Source organism: Equus przewalskii, chromosome 20, assembly GCF_037783145.1.
Source record: "Equus przewalskii isolate Varuska chromosome 20, EquPr2, whole genome shotgun sequence".
In the NCBI taxonomy this organism is placed as follows: Eukaryota; Metazoa; Chordata; class Mammalia; order Perissodactyla; family Equidae; genus Equus; species Equus przewalskii.
The window spans coordinates 32412498-32434772 of record NC_091850.1 but is presented as its reverse complement, the minus strand read 5'-3'; the positions used below and the strand labels follow the sequence as shown (position 1 = coordinate 32434772).

Genomic DNA, 22275 nt, shown 5'->3' with positions numbered 1-22275 from the left:
CTTTGCATTCACAACTTGGCTAAGCGGTTTGGTGTGAGAGACCTATCTCAGCTCTGACATGCCATCCTCACTAAGCTTCATCACTTCTAGCTTTTGACTTAAACTGAGAGACGTGCTCTCTTCCTTTCACTTGAACACTTAGAGGCCACTGTAGGGTTATTAATTGACCCAATTTCAATAGTGTTGTGACTCAGGGAATAGGGAGGCCCAAGGAGAGGGACAGAGATGGGGAAAGGCAGTCAGAACACACACATTATCAATTAAGTTTGCCACCTTATTGGGTGCAGCTCACAGCACCCCAAAACAATTACAACAGTAACATTGAAGACCACTGATCACAGATCACCACAACCAATATAACAATAATGAAGAAGTTTGAAATGTCACAAGAATTACCAAAATGTGACACAGAGAAAAAAAGTGATCTTGTTGGAAAAATGGCGCCGATGGACTTGCTCGATGCAGGGTTGCCACAAACCTTTAATTTGTCAAAAACACAGTATCTGTGAAGTGCCATAAAGTGAAGTGCAATAAAGTGATGTATTCCTGTAATTATAATTCACCAACTAATTACCTACTTCCATCTTTAACATCAGCCTGCACCTCAGAAGTGCAAGCTCCATCAGGGCAGGACTCCGGGATGTCTCATTAACTACTCTGGCCCAGGTTCCTAGCCATGTACATGGTCCCCACAAACACATTCCCTGCTCCCCTCAAATAGCTAAATCCTTCCCACCCTTTATGGCCCAGCGTCAGTGTTGCTCCTCTCTCTGTTCTCCCAAAACAACTGCCGTTACCATCACACCACTCACCATGTGCTGCCTTGCATCATGACGTACTGTCTGGATATGTCACATCTTCCACAGAGAATACAAGCTCTAGAGGAGAGAAAGAATAAAATAGACATAAAAATGTTTCCCAAGCTGCTAACGCTACAGAACATTTCTGCAATTATCTCAAGACTGATTTTGCATTCTCCAATGCATTTAGCATACTAACAAAATTAAGACCATGGTGAACTGAATTAAAGTTTACAACTAACTTCTAACATGCCCTTAACACTTGTCTTGCTGACTCAAAACAAGCAGTAGCTAAAAAGACTTTGGCATATTCCATCTCTAATTTGCTAAAAAACATAGGGGGAACAAATCATTTCTCCTCTCCCTCTCCATACTCTAGTTTCCTTCACAGTGGGACCAGCATTCAGATTCAAACATTAATCTTATAAACACAAGAGTTGTCCTTGATTTTCATTCTCAGCTCTTCCCATAGAAGAATGTTGTAAACATAAATGACATTCCAAATACTTAAACTTCAGCGAAATGTTTAAAAAACTCAAATAAATATTAAATGCAAAAAGCTTTAATGTAAAGCATCTCCCTAAAGTCTTTCTAACTAAAAGTTTTACCAACGGACTTAAGGTAGATTTTCAAATGGCTCATGAAAATAATTTCAGATTATTTAACTGTATCGATCACTGTGTATAATAAATAGTAGGCACCAAATAATAACTGATTAATGATTATTATTCAGTCCAAGGCCCTCATGATAAACCTAGGGCCTACACAGCTGATCTTGCCACCACGGGCCACTCACTGCCAACAGAATCAAATTCAAATTCCATGCTTGGCATTTAAGGCCATCTACAATCTGGACCCAACTTCTTCCAGGCTTATGCTCCATTACCTTCCCCATGAAGTAGCTATGACCCCAGATTTTCCCAGTTGCCTAACATACCAAGTACTATCACCCAGCTTGTTCTTTGCACCCACTTTCTTAAAATCCCCTATGAATCTGCCCACTGAACTTCTACCCATCTACCTATGTCAAATGCCACCTCTTGTGAAGCCTTTCCTGGTTCCCTTTAGGAAGTAATCCCATCCCCTCTACTTCCATTTGCTCTTAGGCTGTACTTACTTCTTTTACAGCACTTACCAGAGACTGCCTCATATTATAGTCAAGTGTGCACATGTCTAACTCCTCCACTAGAATATTAGCTCCTTGACGACATGGGTTGATTCATAGTCATTTCTGTATCCTTCACAGCCCCTGGCAGAGCATCCTGCACACAGTAGGTGGTCAATAAATGTTTACTGTCTCACCAATGGTATATGTTTCTATGCTGCTACTGTACGTTTCCCTTCCACATATATCCACAACGGATTTGCACTATCAAAACCAGACCAAAAACAGGCCTTTTCACTCATTCATGCAACATTTAATGAACTTACACATGTGGGGCACTGTTGCAGGCCCTGGGGATTCAAAGACGAGTAAGACAGACACACAGCCTGTAGGACTCAAGGACTCAGAATCCATAAATACATTTTTTAAAAAATAATATAATGCAATAAACACAAGAAAAGAGGTATGACAGAGTTCCAGAGGAACACAAAGGAGTGTGTTGAACCTAGAAGTCGGCAACAGTCAGGATCACTAACACTTGTACCGTATGTAACAGTTGAAAATTCACTATTAGATCCTCACGAATATTTCTATAGATAGAATATCTGAAAACACTGATCACGAAACTGACCTATTAAAGGCCTAGTCAGGCTGTGTTGTGGATGCAAACTTTAATTCAAAAGTCAAGGAAGTCACTGCAACTGGAACAGTAATTATGTTCTGCATCTGCCTACTCCTAGGTTGCTGTTCGGAAGAAGGGAAACTGAGGGAGCTGTTTGGAATGTTTACACGTCCAGGAACATCAGTCTATGTAGAAAGAGTTGCAAAGTGCGGCAACATGTTTATTAAGGACACTCTCTTTCCCCCAGTTGAATCTACAGGCGGGTCACCTTGGTCCCGCTGATGCATAATTGCGTGTTTCCCCGTTTGCATCTCCCGCCAGACTGGGAGCCCACGAGGCAAGCTCCCCTCGGAGACCCGCGCAGCCTCCGGCCTGGACCATCGCACGCGCCCCACAAATGAATGAAAGGTCTCATTTTTCACTTCTATTTCTTTGTGGGATCCGGCCCTAGGGTCGCTTTTATGCCCTTAGCTGCAGATTTGAAGAGGGGATCCCCGATCCTAACTCCCAGGCGCCTCTCGCCTCAGCCCCAGGATGCACTCCAGCCCTGTTTAAATCCGGACACTTGGAAGCAGTCCCTCTTCCAACACCCGCAAGGTGCCCTTTTTACCTACAAAAGGCTCTCCGGCCGCGAGGTCGCCGTCAGAGCAAAGCCAGGCTTATAACTGCAGCCGCCAAGATCGTAGCGCCGCCCGCGCCTCCGGAACAGGAAACGGAGGGAATTAAAAAGCAAACCTGAGAAAGCGAACCAAGGGGGAGAAAGCTCGGGGGCTCGCCGCAGCGCCCTGTGCGCGGTGATTGGTGAGTCAACAAGAGCGATGGACACCTAAGCCAATCGCCCTCGTCAGGCCCTCCGGCGCCCGCCCCATGCCCTCCGCATTCTCCAATCCAGAACCGCAACCGGGTGAGCGCGCGTTTCCACCCGGGAAGGACAGTGGGGCTGCCGCTGGCTGGACGCTGCTGGGTTCTAGAACATGAGCGACTCGGCGGGGGAGCGCGCTCGCCTCCGGCGCTACCCCGAGCTCCCGGTGTGGGTGGTGGAGGACCATCAGGAGGTGAGCGGGCGGCTGCCGGGCGTGGGGGCAGAACCGCGCCAGAGCCAAGGAGGCGGCGGAGCCTCGTCTCCCGAGGCCAGAGAGAGAAGCAGCGTTTGTTATCCGCGCGGTTCCATTGCCGTGGGGAAAAACACCCCAACGGCTAACTTGGAAGAATAGGCGCTGACGTTTATGGGGCGCTTACTACGCGTGGAGCAACTCGTTTAACCCACATGGTTTGGCCAAAATCCCGCGACTAACAACGGGTGGCGTCGGGACTCGAACACGAGCAGCCTGATTGCAGAGCTGTCTCCCCAGCGTCTCCATCACAGCCCTGCCGCGGAGGTGGGAGGCTTTGGTTCCGAATGTGGGCTGTCGTCTGAGATGGAACAATCATGGTAGCACTGTTAGGGCCGTTAGGAGTATTATTGTGTGCATGGTGTGTACATTGATCTTTTTAACACGGTGCCCCGCATTTATAAGGCACTAAAATGGTGCCTTAATCTAGACTTTTGGAAGCCTACAAGGGGGTCCCAGGAATCGAAGACTTTTTTTTTTTTTAAAGTAGCGTTAATAGGCCTTGGGAGTTCTCTTGACATGAAAGAGGAAGAGTGATTCCGGATTTGTGGATGGAGAAAGTTAAGAGGAGAGGAAGCTTGGCTTTCTCAGGATCTAAAGGTAGGGTGTATGGACCTGAGAGAGAGAGAGCAAGCATGGGTTAGGCGGTGCTTTCAAATTCGGTTTTAAACCCAGAACTATAGAGACTGTACAGGACAAAGTGCCTTACAGGCCACCTAGCCTCACCCCACCCCACCCCCGTCCCCACCATCCTAAAGGTAGGGAAAATGCCCGGAGACCCAGGGTGGCTTGAAAACATCGTTGATGCCAGAATGTATATTAACTGGCAGTTTTTTCCGGATCGCCAGTCCTTGTCCGTTTCCCCACATTTTTTGTTGAGTTTGCGATCGGGGCAAGATGGCAGCAAGAGGTGCCCACCTTGGGAGGTGCCAGCTGGCAGTTCTGAGGAAGCTTGAGATCATTATCTAAGCCATCTACAAAGAACAGATTTTATAACAACTTAGTGTGCTTCCAGTTGCGGGCGGTTATGTTTAGTATTGTTTTTCAGTCTGCGGTTGAGTGTACACTCGTGATTTCAGTGCCAATTCGGAATGTGTGCATGTGTGTTTTACAGGTCCTGCCTTTTATTTACCGGGCCATTGGCTCAAAGCATCTTCCTGCCAGTAATATAAGTTTTGTGCATTTTGATTCACATCCAGACCTCCTTATTCCTGTGAATATGCCAGCGGACACCGTGTTTGATAAGGAAACACTTTTCGGGTAATATGTGGTTTTCCTATTCTTTCATGTGCTTGAAATACAATTTGCAGTAGATGATAAGTAATGGAAATAGACTTTGCTGAGCACATGTGTTTTGTTTTTGTTTTTTTGCCTTTTTTATTTTATTTAGAGCAAGTGTCGACAAACTTTTTCTTAAAAGCCAGGTAGTATTTTAGGCTTACTGGCCATATGGTCTCTGTTGCAGCTGCTTATCCCTGCTCTTGTAGTGTGAAGGCAGCCGTAGACACTATGTAAACAAGTGACTGTGGCTGTGTTCCAATAAAACTTTATTTACAAAAACAGGGGCCCAGCCAATGTTTGCCAACCTCTGCTTTAGAATATAGAATTTTAGAAGTAAGAGAGGCTATAAGCATTATCTGAGCTAGTTCTCCCTTCCTTTCCCCTTTAAAAGTCTGGATACCGAGGCGCAAGAAAATATGTGTGAAACACATAGTTGAATAATTGTATAGGCAGCACATCTTCAATTTGTATATCCTTCCTTCCAGTATTGAGTGCTTCCAACCTCCCAATTTGTTTTGTTTTCAGGTCACAAATCCTACTGACTTTCAGTTATATAGAATCTTCAGAGATGGAAGTGAAATTGGGAATTTGTGGTCCATTCTTCAGGGAGGATCATACCTAATGTATCTCTAAATAATGACTTACCAGCTTCTCTTCTGTAGTAAAGTTCCCTGAAGTTCTGTCACTGTCTCTTTATGTACATAATTGTTAGAATGTAGCTTCCTTGTACAATATAAAAAGTTACATGGCAGTAATTTTCCTGTTATAATAGAAAATTAAAAGATAGGTGCTGATGTGAATTAGTTTTAGCCTACAACACTTCTTTCAGTTAACTTTTTCCAAAACTGCAATTCAGAGCACTAATTTCTAAAGAAATGTAGTACCTCTACCATTGTCCTTACTCTCTTTTATATTTAGAGGTTTTATATTTTAGAAATTGAAAAGAAAGAATTATGAAGCAGGTATGCAGACTATACAGTTAGTCTCAGGATTCCTGTATTCCCTTAAAAATTATTGAACTTTTTTTTTCGGTGCGGAAGATTAGCCCTGAGCTAACATCTGTGCCAGTCTTCCTCTGCTTTATGTGGGATGCCTCAACAGCATGGCTTGAGGAGTAGTGCTCAGTCTACGCCTGGGATCCAAACCTGCGAACCCCGGGCCGCCAAAGCGGAGCATGCAGACTTAACCACTACACCATGGGGCTGGCCTCTAAACTTTTTTTTAAATGTGGGTTATATCTATTGATAGTTACCGTATTTGAAATTAAAACTGAGAAATGTTTAAAATACTAATTCACTTCAAAATAATAATAGGCCTTTATATTTGTTAGCATAAAAAAGATATTTTTATGAAAAATATATTTTCTAAAGCAAGAAAAATTTAGTGAGAAGAGTAACAGGGTTTAAATTTTTGCAGATCTCTTTAATATTTGCCTTTATAGAAGACTGCTGGATTCTCATATCAACTTCTGCATTCAGTCTGTTGCCGTATATTGTTTTGGTGGAAGTATATGAAGAAAATTCAGGAAGAGTGTTTTCATAGCCTTTTCAGATAATTATGAATATTCTTGAGTACTATACCAAAGCTTAATAAGTGGTAGTTTCTTAAAGCTTAATTGGAATGTAGAATCGAATGATTCAGACTCAAGTCAGAATAACCATGGTTTATCAGTTTTTCTTTCAAGGAAAACAGTGTTCAGCTTGCAGTTTAGTCTCAAGTGCTTTTCCTTGAGACGACCATTGTACTTCAAAGTATGTAGCAGAAGTGCTTTCTGTGAACTTCTCATTTTGCCACACAGAATATTTGAAAATGTATGCTCAGGATCAAGGTTTAATAAAGTCATAAAGGACATTGTTATATGAAACTGGTTTGGCAGGGGGCGCTAGTGCTTGGTAGTGAAGAATACAGTGACTACTAATAGAGTTTGGTGCCATTGCCTTGACTAATGTTAGGACGTCAACCCGCCATTGCTTTGCACCATCAGTGCAAATGTGAATACAATAAAAAAGGGAACTAATGCCTTAGTGTTATTAGGAAAATTGTTTTGAACTAGCGATCACCCTGAAGAGGTCTCAGGAACCCCCCCAGGTGTCCTCAGACCACACTTAAAATATTGTTGTGGTTGAAATTACATTTGGAGAAAAACACTCACTAACAGTTTCTATGCTTTCTCTCTCTTTCTTTTCCAGAGAATTAAGTATTGAGAATTGGATTATACCTGCAGTTTATGCTGGCCATTTTTCTCATGTAATATGGCTTCATCCCACATGGGCTCAGCAAATCAGAGAGGGCAGACATCACTTTTTAGTGGGCAAAGACACTTGTACCACAACCATTAGGTAATTTCCTCACATTTATGACTACGACAAGAGTTGAATGCTGCTTCTATCTTATTTTGGATCCCTGTAATAACATAAGTATCTCTACACACAAATGGTGTCACATAAAGCCTCAGCTCTTCCAAAAAGAGTTCTCAAAACACCAAGAATGAGTTCTCACATCTCTTGACCTTCACAAACCATTTGTGTTTGTTGCTAGTCAAATTGGTTTTTGAAAAACATGATCTTCACTCTTTGGTATTCTGGCTCCACTGATGACTAATTCCATTAATTCATTTAAGTACCTTATAGATTATAGATTTAATAATATATTTTCTTATTTTCTTTCAACGTAACTATTGTCTGCTGAATTTAATAATTAGCTGAGAAAAAGCAAATTTATCTCACTTTGATTTTTTAATAAATCCAATGGCTGAAAAATAGATTTGGGGTTTTAATTTTATTAGTATGATTAGCTTTAGATAATTACTTAATTTAAATTAAATTACAGCATCCTCTGACTTGAGTTACATGTGAAACTATTTTTGTTGGATAAGTTAATTAACCAATGTTTTGTGTAACTGGTGATTCTACAATATCTTTAGAAATATCAGAATGTTTTTGTCTTTCTAAATTCTCTTGTGATGAGATGAATGTTTTAAGCAGTCGAACCAAAACTTTCTAGAACGTGAAGGATAGTGGGATGAAATGGTAATACAGGGAAAATGAAATACAATCTTTCTCATGAAAATGATACTTTTTATTTCTGATTTATCCTTAATGATTCAATTAACTTTCGCTGTATGTTCATATCAATTGCACAAATAACTTTGTTTTGTATACCTGATGATTGTATTTATTGAGGATATAGTGTGGAATAAATAATAGGGCTCTAATAAATGTTAATAGATGTTATTCATAATACTGGTATATGTGAAAGAGTGTCAGAGTTTTTATTGAGTACTTCAGTGAGTAGGCCTAATGTAACCTGTAGTAGGTTTCTGCAAAATCAAATAATATTGGGCAATCTGAAACAGACATTGAAACTCAATGTGTAATAACAATATTAAGATTTTGATTATCTCATGATTTTAGTTAGTCTTGGAAGTAAAACTTTGCAAGAGACACTCATACACACAGGTATGCGGTCTGATATGTATATGTGTCTTTGTATGGATATGAACAAAGTAAAACATCCATTATTAAAGAATACAGATTTAGGTTGGGGATGCAGCCTTTGTCTTTCTTAGGATGGTATGGTTTTTAATAAGCCTGGACGTTAGTTTTATTGTGTCATTAATCTTTTTTGGAAAATTTTAACTTTAAGGCTGTATATGCTGGAGGAGGGTGGACTGGAAATAAATATTAACCATTATTTTAGTTGGATAGAGCCTGCCTCTGGAAGAAGCATTTGGTTTTGCTATTCAAAGTACTTACCAAGGCATAATATAGTTGAAAAGCTAAGAACGTACTGATACATAAACTCAGAAGTCTGCGACTGTGAAATGCATTCTGCACATGTACGAGATTTTTTTAAGTTGCTTTTCATATTAAAATATGTTTCTATAAATTTTAATCAAGTTTGAAATATGTCAGAGGGAGCTTCTATTAAGATAAATTATTTCCAGATATAATTTTTCTCAGGTGATTTTTTTGATAAAGTTTCTGCTGGTATGAGAGAGATCCAAAGCACTGGCGTAAACAGGATTGCTTGTTACTTTCTCATATTTAAGTGTATTTCACCACACACCGTGCAGGGCCCGTGTGGCAGCTCTGCAGTTGGGGGAACCCCAGTTCCGTCTATCTTTTTGCTCCACTGTCTCCAAAGAGTATTGCCTTTGTCCTCATGGTCCAGGGTGGGCTTGCCACTTCCATGTTCATATGCCAGTCAGTGGTAGGGGAGAGCAAGAGTGTGTACACTTCTCTTCCATTCCCGGCCTTTGGCCAGAGCTTAGTCACGTGGCCACACCTAGCTGCAAGATAGACTATGAAATACAGTCTTTACTTTGGGCAGTTGTGTCCCCAGCTAAAAATTGAGGGAACACTATTTCTACAGAAGAACAAAAAATACAAATATTAGAGCTAGCTCTCAGTTTTTATCAAATATGTCCTTTCTTAAATTTCTGCAATGCTATGGAAATGCTATGTGAAATGTCAGTTAATTTGTGTTTTCGTCTTTAAAATAGTTTTTTCCTCTGATCCAGGGTTACAAGTACAGATCATTACTTCCTAAGTGATGGTCTTTATGTAACTGAAGACCAGCTAGAGAACCAAAAACCTTTACAATTGGATGTAATTATGGTAGAACCTTATAAACTCTGTAACAATCAAGAAGAAAATAATGCAGTGTCTTCTGCTAAGAAGCCAAAGTTAGCAATGGAAGACATAGAAAGCACTGCCTCTACTAACTGTGACTCTTATTCAGAAGGACGGGAAAAGGACACAGAGACACAGAGAAGGAGCCAAACTTGCCTAGAACCATCGTGTTCTTCTGAAAGCCAGGAATGCCAGACTACAGTCAGCACTGGGGAAATTCTGGAAATTTTGAAGAAAGGGGATGCATTTGTTTTAGATATTGACTTAGATTTTTTTTCAGTCAAGAATCCCTTCAAAGAAATGTTCACTCAGGTAAATGTGGTATTTTTTAAATGTAGATCTTGAGAGTTCTGTGACATTCCTCTAGATCAGAGATAAGTAAACTTCCTGCCAACAGCCAGATAGTAATTACTTTTGGGGGACCCCATATGGTGTCTGTCACATATTCTTCGTTGTTGTTTTAAATCCTTTAAAACTGTGACACCATCCTTAACTTGAGGGCCATACAAAAACAGGTTGTAGGCCATGGGTTTCTGATCCCTGCTCTAGATAATATTCGTTATTTTGCATTTCTTAATTGGAGTAATGTGTACATGGGTTATTGCAAAAGGTAAAATCATATAGAACAAGAAAGTGTATACACTAAACAATGTGCCTCTCTTCCCACACCCCTATTCCCTAGTTTCTTACCTCAGATACAAATATCAGGTCCAGTTTTTTAGTGCATCTTTCCAGAGATAGTCTGTGTATGTAAAACCCTGTGTTACAAATTTTGCACTGAACAGTGAGGGGCCTGATTACACATGGACTACTTGTAGCTAATGATTCCGGCCTGTGATCGTTATGGTAACTCATCAGATCTTAAATGCAGATCACAAGACACTATTAGTATGCACAGATCTGAGACAGAACTATGCATTTAAGAAACTGATAAACTTACAATCCAAGTGAGCATTCGTAGGTGCATTTTATGGGCACATGTAACTGCTTAACTTGAACATTTGGGAGATTATTCCTGGTCTGTTCTTTCTGGAATTCAAATTAACTGTCTTTTTTCGACATGAGTTCAGTATTTGATTTATAATGATGATGTTGCACTTTACGATCCTTATTCTGTATATGTGTCAGAAGCCATCATGATTTATCTAAATTATCAAAGAGCTCTAGTAGGTACTGATTAAAAATAGTGAGATTTGAGGATTTAGTGTAATCTGCAACAAGAATGGGGGACCTATAGTGCTCTCCCAACTTGCAAAGAAGTGGGAAGAATTGCTCTGTTTCTTTTCTGCTGTTGCATGTAAAGCCTGTGACTAAGCACCATCTCTCAGAATTATGAAATGACCTTAGACATTTTTAGACAACTTGAAGTATGGGTATACCTGGCCGAAGGACCTCACTTTAGGAAAATTTATCCTACAGACATACCAAATATTTGTAATGAAAAATTTATATAAGTTTACATAGAAACTTAAAGGCAGTTACTCCTTTTCCAGTGCTATCAGGAAACTGGGGAAATGGAGATTTCTGTATCCTTTATACTCTTTGGTACTATGGAACTTTTTGAAAAGAGCGTGTAATTTAATAGCCTTTTTTTTAATAAAGTCAGTTGTTTACCTTTTAAGAGCAGGTTCAGACGTCAGAGAGAGTTAAGTTCTGTTACTTCTGCCTATTAGCCATATGATCTGGGCAAGTTACTTAACCTTTCTGATCCATAGTTTCTTCGTGTATAAAATTGAAATAATAATCATACCCAGCTCACAGGACTTTTAAGATGAAGATAGTGCCACAACATTGCTCTTAATGAACTTTAGCTTTTACATATAACCTCTTCCTGACAATCTCCTAAATAGGATTATTGGGGCCGGATATACCCACCTATAATGGGGCAATCTGGCTGTGCTCAATCCTGCACAGTCTGAGCGTAGCAGCATCCTTCTTCTGTTGCATCCTCCTCCACTGTTGCCTTTGAACTCCAGAGTTCTCTTCTGGGGCAGAGAAAGAGCTGCAGAGGGAACACGGAGAGTTTTGTTGTTGTTATTAAAGATATGTATATTTCCTATTAATACTAAAGTCTGTTTAGATCCTAAGATGTATTCATTTGTAGAGTGGAATATTATTAGAAGTATTTTCATCTCATTACAAATTAGCCATCAAGTCTTCTTCCAAAGCAGTTGTTGTACATTCCTGTCTTGTCCAGATGGATAGAGTTATCGTGGTGAAATATAATGTTTACAATGAAATCTGGATTATACATTTTACCAGATTTTCCTAGTCTAACCTTTAAATGATTATCTAAGAAATTCTCCTTGTATCACAGCCATTTTCCACTTAAACTATATTATTGCAAAAATTAATTTTTTTTCCAGTAGATGGATTTTTGTTTTGTTTTCCAGGAGGAGTACAAAATCTTACAAGAGCTGTACCAATTTAAAAAGCCCGGTACCAACCTGACAGAGGTATTCTCTATTTGTTTTTTTGTGTTTTGTCTATTTATCACATATCTAATAATCTCTTACAGCTTATTAGAATGCTCTCAAACAACTGTCGAAAATCTTTGTTTGAGTGTGTTTATTGGGGAAGCCCATGGTTAGTACTTGAAAGTCATGTTTTAACTAATTGAACTGAGATTTTTATTGTAATGGGATTTTACTTGTTCTTTTAAAGAGTAACTGTGTATTCTCGGCTTTTTGATGTGTTTAAAGGAAGATTTGGTAGATTGTGTTGATACTCGAATTCATCAGTTAGAAGATTTAGAAGCTGCTTTTGCTGATTTGTGTGATGGTGATGATGAAGAAACTGTACAGAAATGGGCTTCCAACCCTGGGTAAGACCCTCAAACATTTTTTTCCCCCAACTTTACTACATTTCAGTTCTAGTTATACTGCTAAATTTTCTAGATAAATTACTTTTTAAAAATTATTAAATTTCAAGACAAATTTAGTAACAACAGTTAGCATTTATTGAGTGTTTTCTTTGTGCCCAGTATAATTCTAAGATTTTTCCTTGCATTTTCTCACTTATTCCTTAGAACCACTATCAATAGAAAAGTAAATTACTAGACAGGGAAATTATAGTGTGAAAACCTGCCTCCTTTTAAGGATAGCCCAAGTACAAGTAGAAGAGTTTATTTTCAAGCTGCCTGTGGCATAAGGGAGCAAGATTTGAAAACTGAATTCTTTCTTCATTAGGTCATTTATTTGGCCGATTCTCTCTGTGTTAACATTACCTTGAAAGTATGGGGAGAAAAGTTCTTTTGGAGTGATCATCTGTTGATTTGGGGGGTGGGGTAAAGAATGCCTTTAGTATTAACCCTAGTTTGAAAGAATATTGACATAAATAATATAGTTACTTTTCTCTTCTCTGAAATAAATTCTTTAAATGGTGTAAACTCAAAAAGCAAGAACACGAAAATAAAACTACCAGATACAAACTTTTTGTGCCCGTGAGAATAGGAAGACCAGAACTAGCTTATTTTCAAATTGATCTCCCACAAACTAACTGAGATTATTCTCCACAGTGTAAATATAAAAAATCAGTCAAAGATAGCAACATAAAACAGAGAGTTAGAATGATAGTACTTTGAGCCACTAAGATTTGCTATGTCACAGTTGTTATTGAAAATAATTCATCAGATCTCTAGAATACAGAAGAAACTGGACCAGAGATTTGCCTCAAAAGAGAGAAATTGTATAGCTAAAAGATGAAGTATATGAGGGAGAAACATCATCTTTCGCTATGTGTATGTATTACCTACTCAAAATATTCGGTGTAATTTTCACTTAAAAATAAAATATTCAAAAATGTCCCTGAAATATAAATACCATAAAACTTTATCACTAAGGAAAGCAGTGGTGTGGAAGAATAAACCATAATGGTTCTAATCACATCAGTAAATATTGACCAGGCATTTTAACATCAGTTAATGCTTTTTCTCTTGAGTATAGGGAGCTAGTTCTAAAAATGATTCCCTTCTTTTGAAATCATGATGGGAGAGGGAGATGTAGAAATAAGTCGCAGAATATGATTCTTCCTAGAAATACTGAAGAGTATCTACTATTTTGTGATTTTTGTGATGTCTTGAGCAAAGTTTAAAACTTAAAACCAAAATAATAGCCAGAAAATCTTAGAATCCTCAATCTAGCCCATAAATGGGGGCTACCTTCCGCTGAAACCCACCGTGCCTGCCGAGCATGCCCAGTTAGCTCTTCATCACCTGCAGGGAATTCTGTCACAGACTTGAAGAAACAAGGAGACTACAACAATGATGAGTTTAGAGTGTGGTTGGAGTTGGGAGAAAAAATAAAATGAAGGACAAGTTGGAGCAAGAAAAGTCTCCCCAAACTTCCCGTGCCCCTAAAGGGCCAGACTCTCAGCCTGAAAGAGTCTTCGCTACTCCTGCAAGTAGAGGAAGTGGGTGCTTAGGGTCCAGAAGCCCAGAAAGGATCATCAGTGAAAACGTAGAAGTAACAGGATGAGTGGAGAGACGGGCCTCTAGGCCTCCCTTTTCCTTTCCCTCCCAGAAGATGAGTAGATACTGGAGGAGGAGGCATTAAAATACTAGAAACATTAATTAGTCAGGACTTCCAAAGAGTTCCACCTAAATTAGATAACTTCAAAGCACCACTGTTCCTATATCAGATGGCATAGAACTTTTCCGCTTATAATTATACATATCAATAAATATATGTGCTTAATTTTTTCTTAAAGTTTCAGGAAACTATCTTTTTCATCACAGTGTACTAAAGGCACTCAGTTTTCTTGCCAATCAAAATGATTTTTAAAGAAGAGGAAAATCTGTTTCTTGAGTGCTAATTTTCAATCTTTAACACAATCTGTAATCTTTTAGGTAAGAAAACAGCAGGGAACATTCATTTCTTGGTGTGGTATTTTAAGATGATATTTGAATAGCTTTATCTTTCATTTCCCAGGCATCATATGAAACATACTGTTACGGGTAAATTTTAACTGTAATGTATCATTTGCTACTGTAATTTTAGTTGAGGTGGTGTGATGTTTAATTGAGGGGTGGCTCTTTTCCAGAATGGAATCACTAGTTCCACTTGTACAGAGTTTGAAAAAACGGACAGAAGTACCAGACTATGAAATGGTAAATAATTTATATTGAAATATAAAATTGACCCTTTAGAAAGGCATTTTTCTGGGTAGAAAAATGTTCTTTCTGTTAAAGTGACTCACTTTTATTTGTATTCCTGATAAGTGCAAATGAATTATTTTTTAAATAAGAAGGAGGAGAAGAAGATTGAAAAAATACATACTTTTTAGAAGCCAGAGCACTGGAGAAGTTTTCCAGGAAAAACATGCTTTTCCCAATTTTATGTATGAAGGGGAAGTGCCGTGTGTTTTTTTTCCTATGGTCAGATCTCTCCTTGCCAGAGAAAAGAAAGTGTACAATTTCTGAAGTTGTCCCTTCTTTATTGATTCTATTTTCTACTCCTTTCTCCTTTCTTTCCTCTCTTTCTGAGAATTTTTCTGAAAAACCAAACAGAAAGACAAAAGCAGGCGCTGTGGCAAGTATCTTAAGTGTATTAGCCGTGTACCTGCTGTGTTTGCAAACAGTGATCGGAAAGCTGTGGCAAAAGAGGATGCCTTTAGTGATCGTTTCTTTTATTTTTATATCATTTTGCAGTCTTTGAAGCACAGATTTTCCCATTTGAAGTGCAAGTGCCTTTTCCCAGATTTTGTGCCAGAGCTGAGACCTCCAAGTCGTCTGCTCCTTCTACTTCTGATGCTCCTTTTACTTCAATAAATTGTGTTTTTGCTTTAATGTTTTATTTAGTCGTGGTATGCAATCAAACCAGCTTACCTGAACTGAAGTTTACATACTGATTTAATGCTAACGTTCTAAGAATAAAAAATACCAGCAAAAGAATATTTTGGTTAAACCAGAGCTAATCCAAGACCCACTGATTTTTTTAATGGCAATTATTAAGAATGATAGAAGACACTTAGGATTTTAAAATGCTTAGAGCTCACGTGACAGTATCGAATGTGTCTTCATGCAGGTCTACTTTAATCATTACGTTGCATCTGGATTTTCTGGTGATTGGGAGGGGGTTGTACATTGTTGAGAGAAGGGATGGTGTGGGCTCAGTCACAGGTTCTGTAATCAAATATGATGTGCCTATAGCTACAGTGTTAGAACACCAAGTGTTTTGATCATTTTAGTAGAAAAGAACATGCAGAATCTGTCATTTTACTGCCTTGATTGATTGTTCCCAGTTAAATCTTTGATGTATACCCAGAACCTCCAATAAAATAGCAGATTGGTGGTTTTTTCCATGTTTTGCTCTTATGTACACTAGGCAAACTATGACATACTTGAGTTCCAGTTTTCAAAACTTTAAAGCAGAGGCTGTAAAATGTCAGCCTGCGCGCCACATCTACCTTTCAGGCATATTTCGTTTAGTGCTAAGACTGGAACACCGGCCATTTACATTTAAACTACTTATGTAGATATCAGTAGTGTGTGGTTACACAGGGGATACACAAGACACCCTAGTAACAGGTTAAATAGAGTAGGAGGAAGACTGTCTTGTATCCTCTTGAAGCTTTGAATGGAGTGCTAGGTGCATGGATTTAAAAAGTAAGCAAAATAATGTGTTGAAAGAAAAGGTGAGACTATTATGTACAGTTTTATATCAGCTTTTAGAATCTAAGTGACATAGATAATTTGCTAGAAAATGTGAGTTAACAAATTACACTCAAAGACAGAAACTGAATGAATCCAAAATCACAAAATAAATTAAAGAAATAGTTTAAGAATTATTCCTAGAAAAAGCATTAGGCCCAAACAGGTGTACAGGCCAGTTCTTCTAAAACTTCAGAGAATAGATAACTTCTCTTGAGTGGAAACTGTTGAGGAAAAAACAATCCCGGTCCACAAAATATTAAAAGATTTGTCAGCAAGGAATTAATGGTTAAAGAGTCTTCTAAAAACAGCAAAGCCTTACGGTGTAATTTGTAATTATCTTGCTTTCAGGTTCACCAGGCTGGTCTAACCTGTGATTATTCAGAACTTCCTCACCATATCAGCACAGAACAAGAAATTGAGTATCTTATTCAGTCTGTATATTATTTACTGAAAAATTTACCGAAACCTACTCTTGTGACAATTGCAAGGTAAGTGTGGTAGCCTGTATAATGGCCCACCAAGGACGTCCCTGTCCTCGTCTCCAGAACCTGTGACTAGGTTGCCTTATATGGCCAAGGGGACTGCAGATGTAATTGACTCAAGGATCTTGAAATGAGGAGATTATCCTGGATTATCTGGGTGGACCCCGTGTAATCACAAGGGTCCTTATACAAGGAAGGCCGGAGGGTCGGAATCAGAGAGATTGGGAGATACTGGGCTGCTAGCTTTGAAGATGGAGGAGGGGGCCACAACTTAAGGAATGCAAGCAGCCTCTAGAAGCTGGGAAAGCAAAGAACAGATTCTCCCCTAGAGCCTAGAGAAGAAATGCAGCCCTGCCAGCACCTTTATTTGAGGACTTCTGACCTCCCACAGGACTGTAAGATAATAAATATGTGTTGCTTTAAGCCACTAAATTTGTGTAATTTGTTACGGCAGCAGTAGGAAATTAATACAATCTCCATAGATGAGTCTAATGATTACTAATACAGTAATTCTTACCATTTTTTACCTACTCGGCTCAAAATTCAGATGGTGTATTTTCTCTTCTCTGTTTGTGATGATCAGCAAACAACATAGAGTGCTTCTTATCTTGTCTTCGAATTTGTCGATAGAAGAATTCCATTTCTGTGTCCTACAAATAAATGGTGAACTGCTGCCGTGTTTTAAATTTGAACATACTAATGTGCTTGAAATGTGACAACAATCTAAGAAAACTTTCTTTTCAGTCTTTGGGCTTGTTTTGTATAGAACTGTGAGGTCCTAAAATAATTACTTTAAATACTCAGGCAAATAAGATTTATATATTTTATGACAAATATTTTGTCACATCCCTTTACCATCCTGAAATGAAATTCATAGACAATCTGACCTAAATACACACATAATTTAAATACATATAGATATTACACATAACATATAGATAATATAATTGTCTTAGTCCATTTGGGCTGCAATAACAAAAAGTACCAAACCAGGTGGCTTATAAACAACGAAAATTGATTTCTCACAGTCCTGGAGGCTGGGAAGTCCAAGATGAAGGCACCAGCAGATTCAGTGTCTGGTGAGGACCTGCTTCCTGGCTCATAGACAGCTGTCTTCTCCCTGTAACCTCACATGGACGAAGGGATGAAGGAGCTCTCTGGGGCCTCTTTTATAGAGGCACTAATCTCATTCCTGAGGAGTCCACCCTGGTGACCTAGTCACCTCCCAAAGGCCTCATCTTCAAATATGATCACATTGGGGATTGGGTTTCAATATATGAATTTTGAGGGACACAGACATTTAGTCTACAGCAATAACCCTCCTATACACATAATTTTTTTTTTTTTTTTGAGAAAGATTAGCCCTGAGCTAACATCTGCTGCCAATCCTCCTCTTTTTGCAGAGGAAGACTGGCCCTAAGCTAACATCCATGCCCATCTTCCTCTATGTATGGGATGCCTCCCACAGCATGGCTTGCCAAGTGGTGCCATGTCCGCACCCAGGATCTGAACCAGGCTGCCGAAGCGGAACATGCAAACTTAACCGCTGCGCCACCCGGACGGCACCCATATACACATAATTTAAATATGCATTTATATATGTGTACACACAAAAGAAATTGTAACATAAAGGAGAAATGAACGTAATTGACAATAAAGTACAGTCACGTGCCACATAATGGCATTTCAGTCCATGATGGACCCCATATATGACAGTGGTCCCACAAGATTTAGTACTGTGTAGTATATGGTAATCTTTATAGTATACCATATAGTCATAGTAATCTTTAGTGTTATAAGATTTAGTACCATGAAGCCTAGGTGTGTAGTAGCCTGTGCCATCTAGGTTTGTGTAAGTATACTCTTTGATGTTTGCACAACAACGAAGTTGCCTACCAACACATTTATCAGAATGTATTCTCATCATTAAGTGATGCATGATGGTAATGATGTATTAAAATGCCACAGTAGACTTGCATCTTTACAGAAAGTCACTGAATGTAACAGTTACAAATGCAGACAGACACTCATGTGTCGTATTGACCAAATACCATGAGCAGCCCTGCCATAGGAACATGGTTTTTCTGGTCATAACAACCTCATGGTAAGGTTCTGAACTTAAAGTCCATCCTTGCTCAATTCACAGAGTAATTGCATTCCTAGAATATTTAACCTATTTTTAATTCTTCAATCCATTTTTAAAAATACTTTGTTCATATGTAGAAGAGTATTAAATTCTAGACTCAAAAGATGAAAAACAGGTTTTTTACTGATGTGAGTGCCCCATGGGCTTTGGAAAGTATGCAGGACACAGGACAATTATTCTTATTCATATTTCAGGACTATCCTGCATATTGCAAGCATTATAGCAGCCCTGCCCTCTTGCCCTGGCCTCCTAGTTGTCTTTATGACAATCAAAAATGTATCTACAGATTTCCAAAACTCGCTTTTGGGGGTAGTTCCCATCAAGAACCACTCTAATGGTGTCTTAAGCCAGAAATCTTTTTGAAAGCATTGAAGTACCCTTTATTTGTTAAGGCTTATAAATTAAGCTTTTTCTTCTGATTCTTTAAAGTAGATCTTTATCTGTGTGTCTATGTTAGACAGTATTTAATAATTTAACATTGCTCTATACCATTTATTGTGTGTTGAATGTTTACATCAAGGCTCAAAAATAACCTGATCACCAGGGAATGGAATGAGTTCATCAGAAGTTTTACAGGTTATTTCTTTGTCTAAAATACTTGTGATAAGGAGTGAGCTAGATAACTAATTCCCTTCCCTTCTATAAAGGTTTCTATGCCCCTCTTTCCAACCCATCTTCCAAATGGCTTTCCTCCCCCGAGTCCAGAACCAGGAGATACTGATCAAATCATTTCAGATCTTAATCCACCTGTTAATTGCCAGTGACATTGTAACTGCCTGGTGCCACTCAAGTTGTATTTGGGGATTCTAGAAAGACTCTCAAAATACAGATTCCTGCTCCATCCTGCTTTACTCTTCTTTCCTTAACACTGCGTAGGAAACTAATCCCAATACCAGCACATTTCCACGTTTCGTTTTGGATGATCCTGTACACTTGTGTAGTTAACACATTGTTTTTAGCAGCAGAACCCTTTTATCAGTTGGAAAGCCTCTGTCCTAGTAATGTCTAGCCCTACTGTACACGTATGAAAAATAGAAGAAAGATGCCTAGTCACTAAGATAATAAGCCTCAGTGTTCCCAAGCAACATCTCCCTTCCAGGGATTCAGCCATCTGCTGATTAAGCACTAGAGCTTTGAAGACATCCTGTGGTCTCAAATCCTGTCACCAGCACTTCTTACTAACTCTGTGACCTATGCAGATGAATCTTTCTCTGTTTCAGATTCATCTAAAGGGATGGTAAATGTACCTATTTCATAGGAACCTAATTCATGTCATGTGCCTGACATAGAGTAAACATTTAGTCGTAGCCTTCAACTGTAGTAACAGTTGAATTCCAAAATTCAACACACCTTCATTTTTATGTTATATTGAAATCAAGACTTACAGGCTTTTCCTCACTGCTCAGTATGATGTCATCCTATTTTATGTGTATTTTTCTTTTTCTTCTTGGTTCCAGGTCAAGTCTGGATGATTACTGTCCTTCTGAGCAAGTTGACACCATTCAAGAAAAAGTCTTCGACGCGCTACGCTCCCTCTATGGGGCTCTAGACATTCACCTGGTGTATTCCACAGAGTCCTCTCCGTCTTAAAACAACAGAACACTAGGCTCCTCCTGCATCTTGATGTAGTAACAGAGTTTTCATTAATTTATTTGTAAATGAGTCTTCCAGAGAACACTTCGTTTATATATTAATTTTCAGTTAAAATCTTTCAGGTATTTTGAATCTCTAAACAGATATCGCCAGTTGTTGAATGATGGCAGTTTTTTTGGCATCAAGTCTGCCCCCAATTGATGAAACTGTTACTTATCTACCTTTCCATCGTTTTCTTCACTTTCATGAGGGGTTTTTTTTTCCCTCTTTTCCCCCCAGGTCAGTTGGACTGTATGGGATTCATTCAGTCATTCAGTCATCCATTTATTCACTCAACTGACTGACATTTATTGAGCACTTACACGTGCCAGACTTAATTACATGCTGGGTATGTGGTAATGAACAGAATAGACAAGGCCCCTGCCCTCTTGGGGGACAGCTGAGAAACAAATTACAGTTTGTGAGAAGTGTTGTAAGCAAAGGAAAACCACAAACGTGTTTGGCATGCTCTTAGTACTCAGGGCACCTTGGCCTTACAGGAAAGTGACATTCTCAAAAGCTACTACCAAAAAAAGTGAACCAGTTGCCAGTCCCTGAAAATGTTGCAGGAAGTCTGCCTTTCCAAGACTGTTGGGATTGTGGCCCCGCTCTTACCGAATGCTCTCAGCATGGCTGGGATTGAGGAGGTCTATCTGAGCAAACTCAACCAAACAAAAACCAACTTTTCTTTGCTAACAGAAGAGCCCTTCAGGGTTTCTTGTGCCTCCAGTTGGTCAGTGTGGGCATCAGTTATCCTTATGTTTCCTAAGTGCCACTTTATTGGCAGTCTGGGTTAATAATTTTTTCAAATAAACCAGCTTTTTATGTAAATAGTAGGACAAAAAGTTAAATCCTTAGTTCTGATCTACCATAAATACCCACAGACCTAACTGCCTTCCACCAGCCTCCCCATGAGTAAGACACCCTTACTCATGGAACTCTTAGTCATGGAACTTTTCCTTTCCTTAGTTTGCCAAGTCTTCCTCTCGTCAGTATCCCTCGTGTTCAGTATTCATTTTTAACTATCTTCTTGATTTTTTTTCCTTTAAAAGGGAGGATGGCATGTAAAGAGAAAAGAGATCCATCATTCCTCAATCATAACAGCTTTTGTTTTCATTTTTGCATGTAATGCTTTCAGACCTTGACCACATGTGTACCTGTTGAGTTGCGTGTAGCTAAAATTATAGTGTTACCTAACTATCTGATGCCTAATACACAAGGTCACATTACCATTGCCACTCAGTAGATGGCACCAGATCCCATTTTTCCACTGATTGTGTTTTCCATCGAATTTTTCTTGTCACCAAATTGATTTCGCAAGGCTGATAGTGTGAATGCTTATTTCTTTTGTGAAAAGCAAAGCAAACTGATTAAGCTTTCCATTTTGATAGAATATTATATGCCAGAAAGCTTTATTTCTCTGTAAAATCAGGATTATAAAATAGCGCTATTGTTTATTTTTAAATTTTTTTATTAGAGTTCTGTAATTGGATGTTACTTTTCTGAGTAAATTATTTTCTGTGCTGAAAGAAATAAAAAGGTATGTTTTAAAGATGTAAAACCAAACTATAGCACTGATTGATTGTCTATGATCTCCGTGTGTTCACAGCATTGATCTCATGGGTCTGGTTCGTCATGGTTTCTGCGACTCCCGTGAACTCTGCTGTGATTCCTCCTTGCTTTAATTCAGGTAGAATAAAAGAGCAGCAGGTTCCTTTTCAGGAACACTCAGATTGTTTAGTTCTTGTGCTAATTCTCTTTGAAGAATAAAATTGAGTCCCTACTTGTTGACTAGAACCAACTTAGTAA

General features: G+C 38.9%; 2 protein-coding genes across 35 annotated transcripts in view; one reads left to right on the top strand and one right to left on the bottom strand.

Annotated features, from left to right (window-relative positions):
- DROSHA (drosha ribonuclease III) overlaps window positions 1–3318 on the bottom strand; it is a 120268-nt gene extending 116950 nt beyond the window's left edge. For 12 of the 31 annotated variants that reach the window (XM_008536911.2, XM_070587123.1, XM_070587126.1 and 9 more), the window contains exons 1-3: window positions 3142–3280; window positions 1936–2062; window positions 813–878 (exon numbers count right to left, since the gene is read on the bottom strand). In XM_008536911.2, the coding sequence (XP_008535133.1) occupies window positions 813–832 (20 nt within the window). In that variant the 5' untranslated portion in view covers window positions 833–878; window positions 1936–2062; window positions 3142–3280. Of the gene's footprint in view, window positions 1–812; window positions 879–1935; window positions 2063–3137 lie in introns of all 31 variants that reach the window. The other 19 variants (XM_008536920.2, XM_070587125.1, XM_070587132.1 and 16 more) reach the window with 7 other exon arrangements.
- A 94-nt stretch (window positions 3319–3412) lies between these two features.
- Window positions 3413–22032, top strand: C20H5orf22 (chromosome 20 C5orf22 homolog). 4 transcript variants are annotated; one of them, XR_011530425.1, is made up of 9 exons: window positions 3413–3582; window positions 4754–4899; window positions 7110–7259; window positions 9443–9866; window positions 11948–12010; window positions 12257–12378; window positions 14595–14661; window positions 15202–16694; window positions 20292–22032. XR_011530425.1 is itself a non-coding variant. In XM_008536963.2 (9 exons), the coding sequence occupies exons 1-9, from the start codon at window positions 3502–3504 to the stop codon at window positions 20422–20424; spliced, it is 1326 nt and encodes a 441-aa protein (XP_008535185.2). In that variant the 5' UTR covers window positions 3413–3501; the 3' UTR covers window positions 20425–22032. The 4 variants fall into 4 exon arrangements, 3 of the variants coding, with proteins under 3 accessions (XP_008535185.2, XP_008535213.2, XP_008535202.2); XM_008536963.2 differs by having other exon boundaries at window positions 16555–16694; XM_008536991.2 differs by having other exon boundaries at window positions 3418–3906; window positions 16555–16694.
- The last annotated feature ends 243 nt before the right edge of the window (window positions 22033–22275 follow it).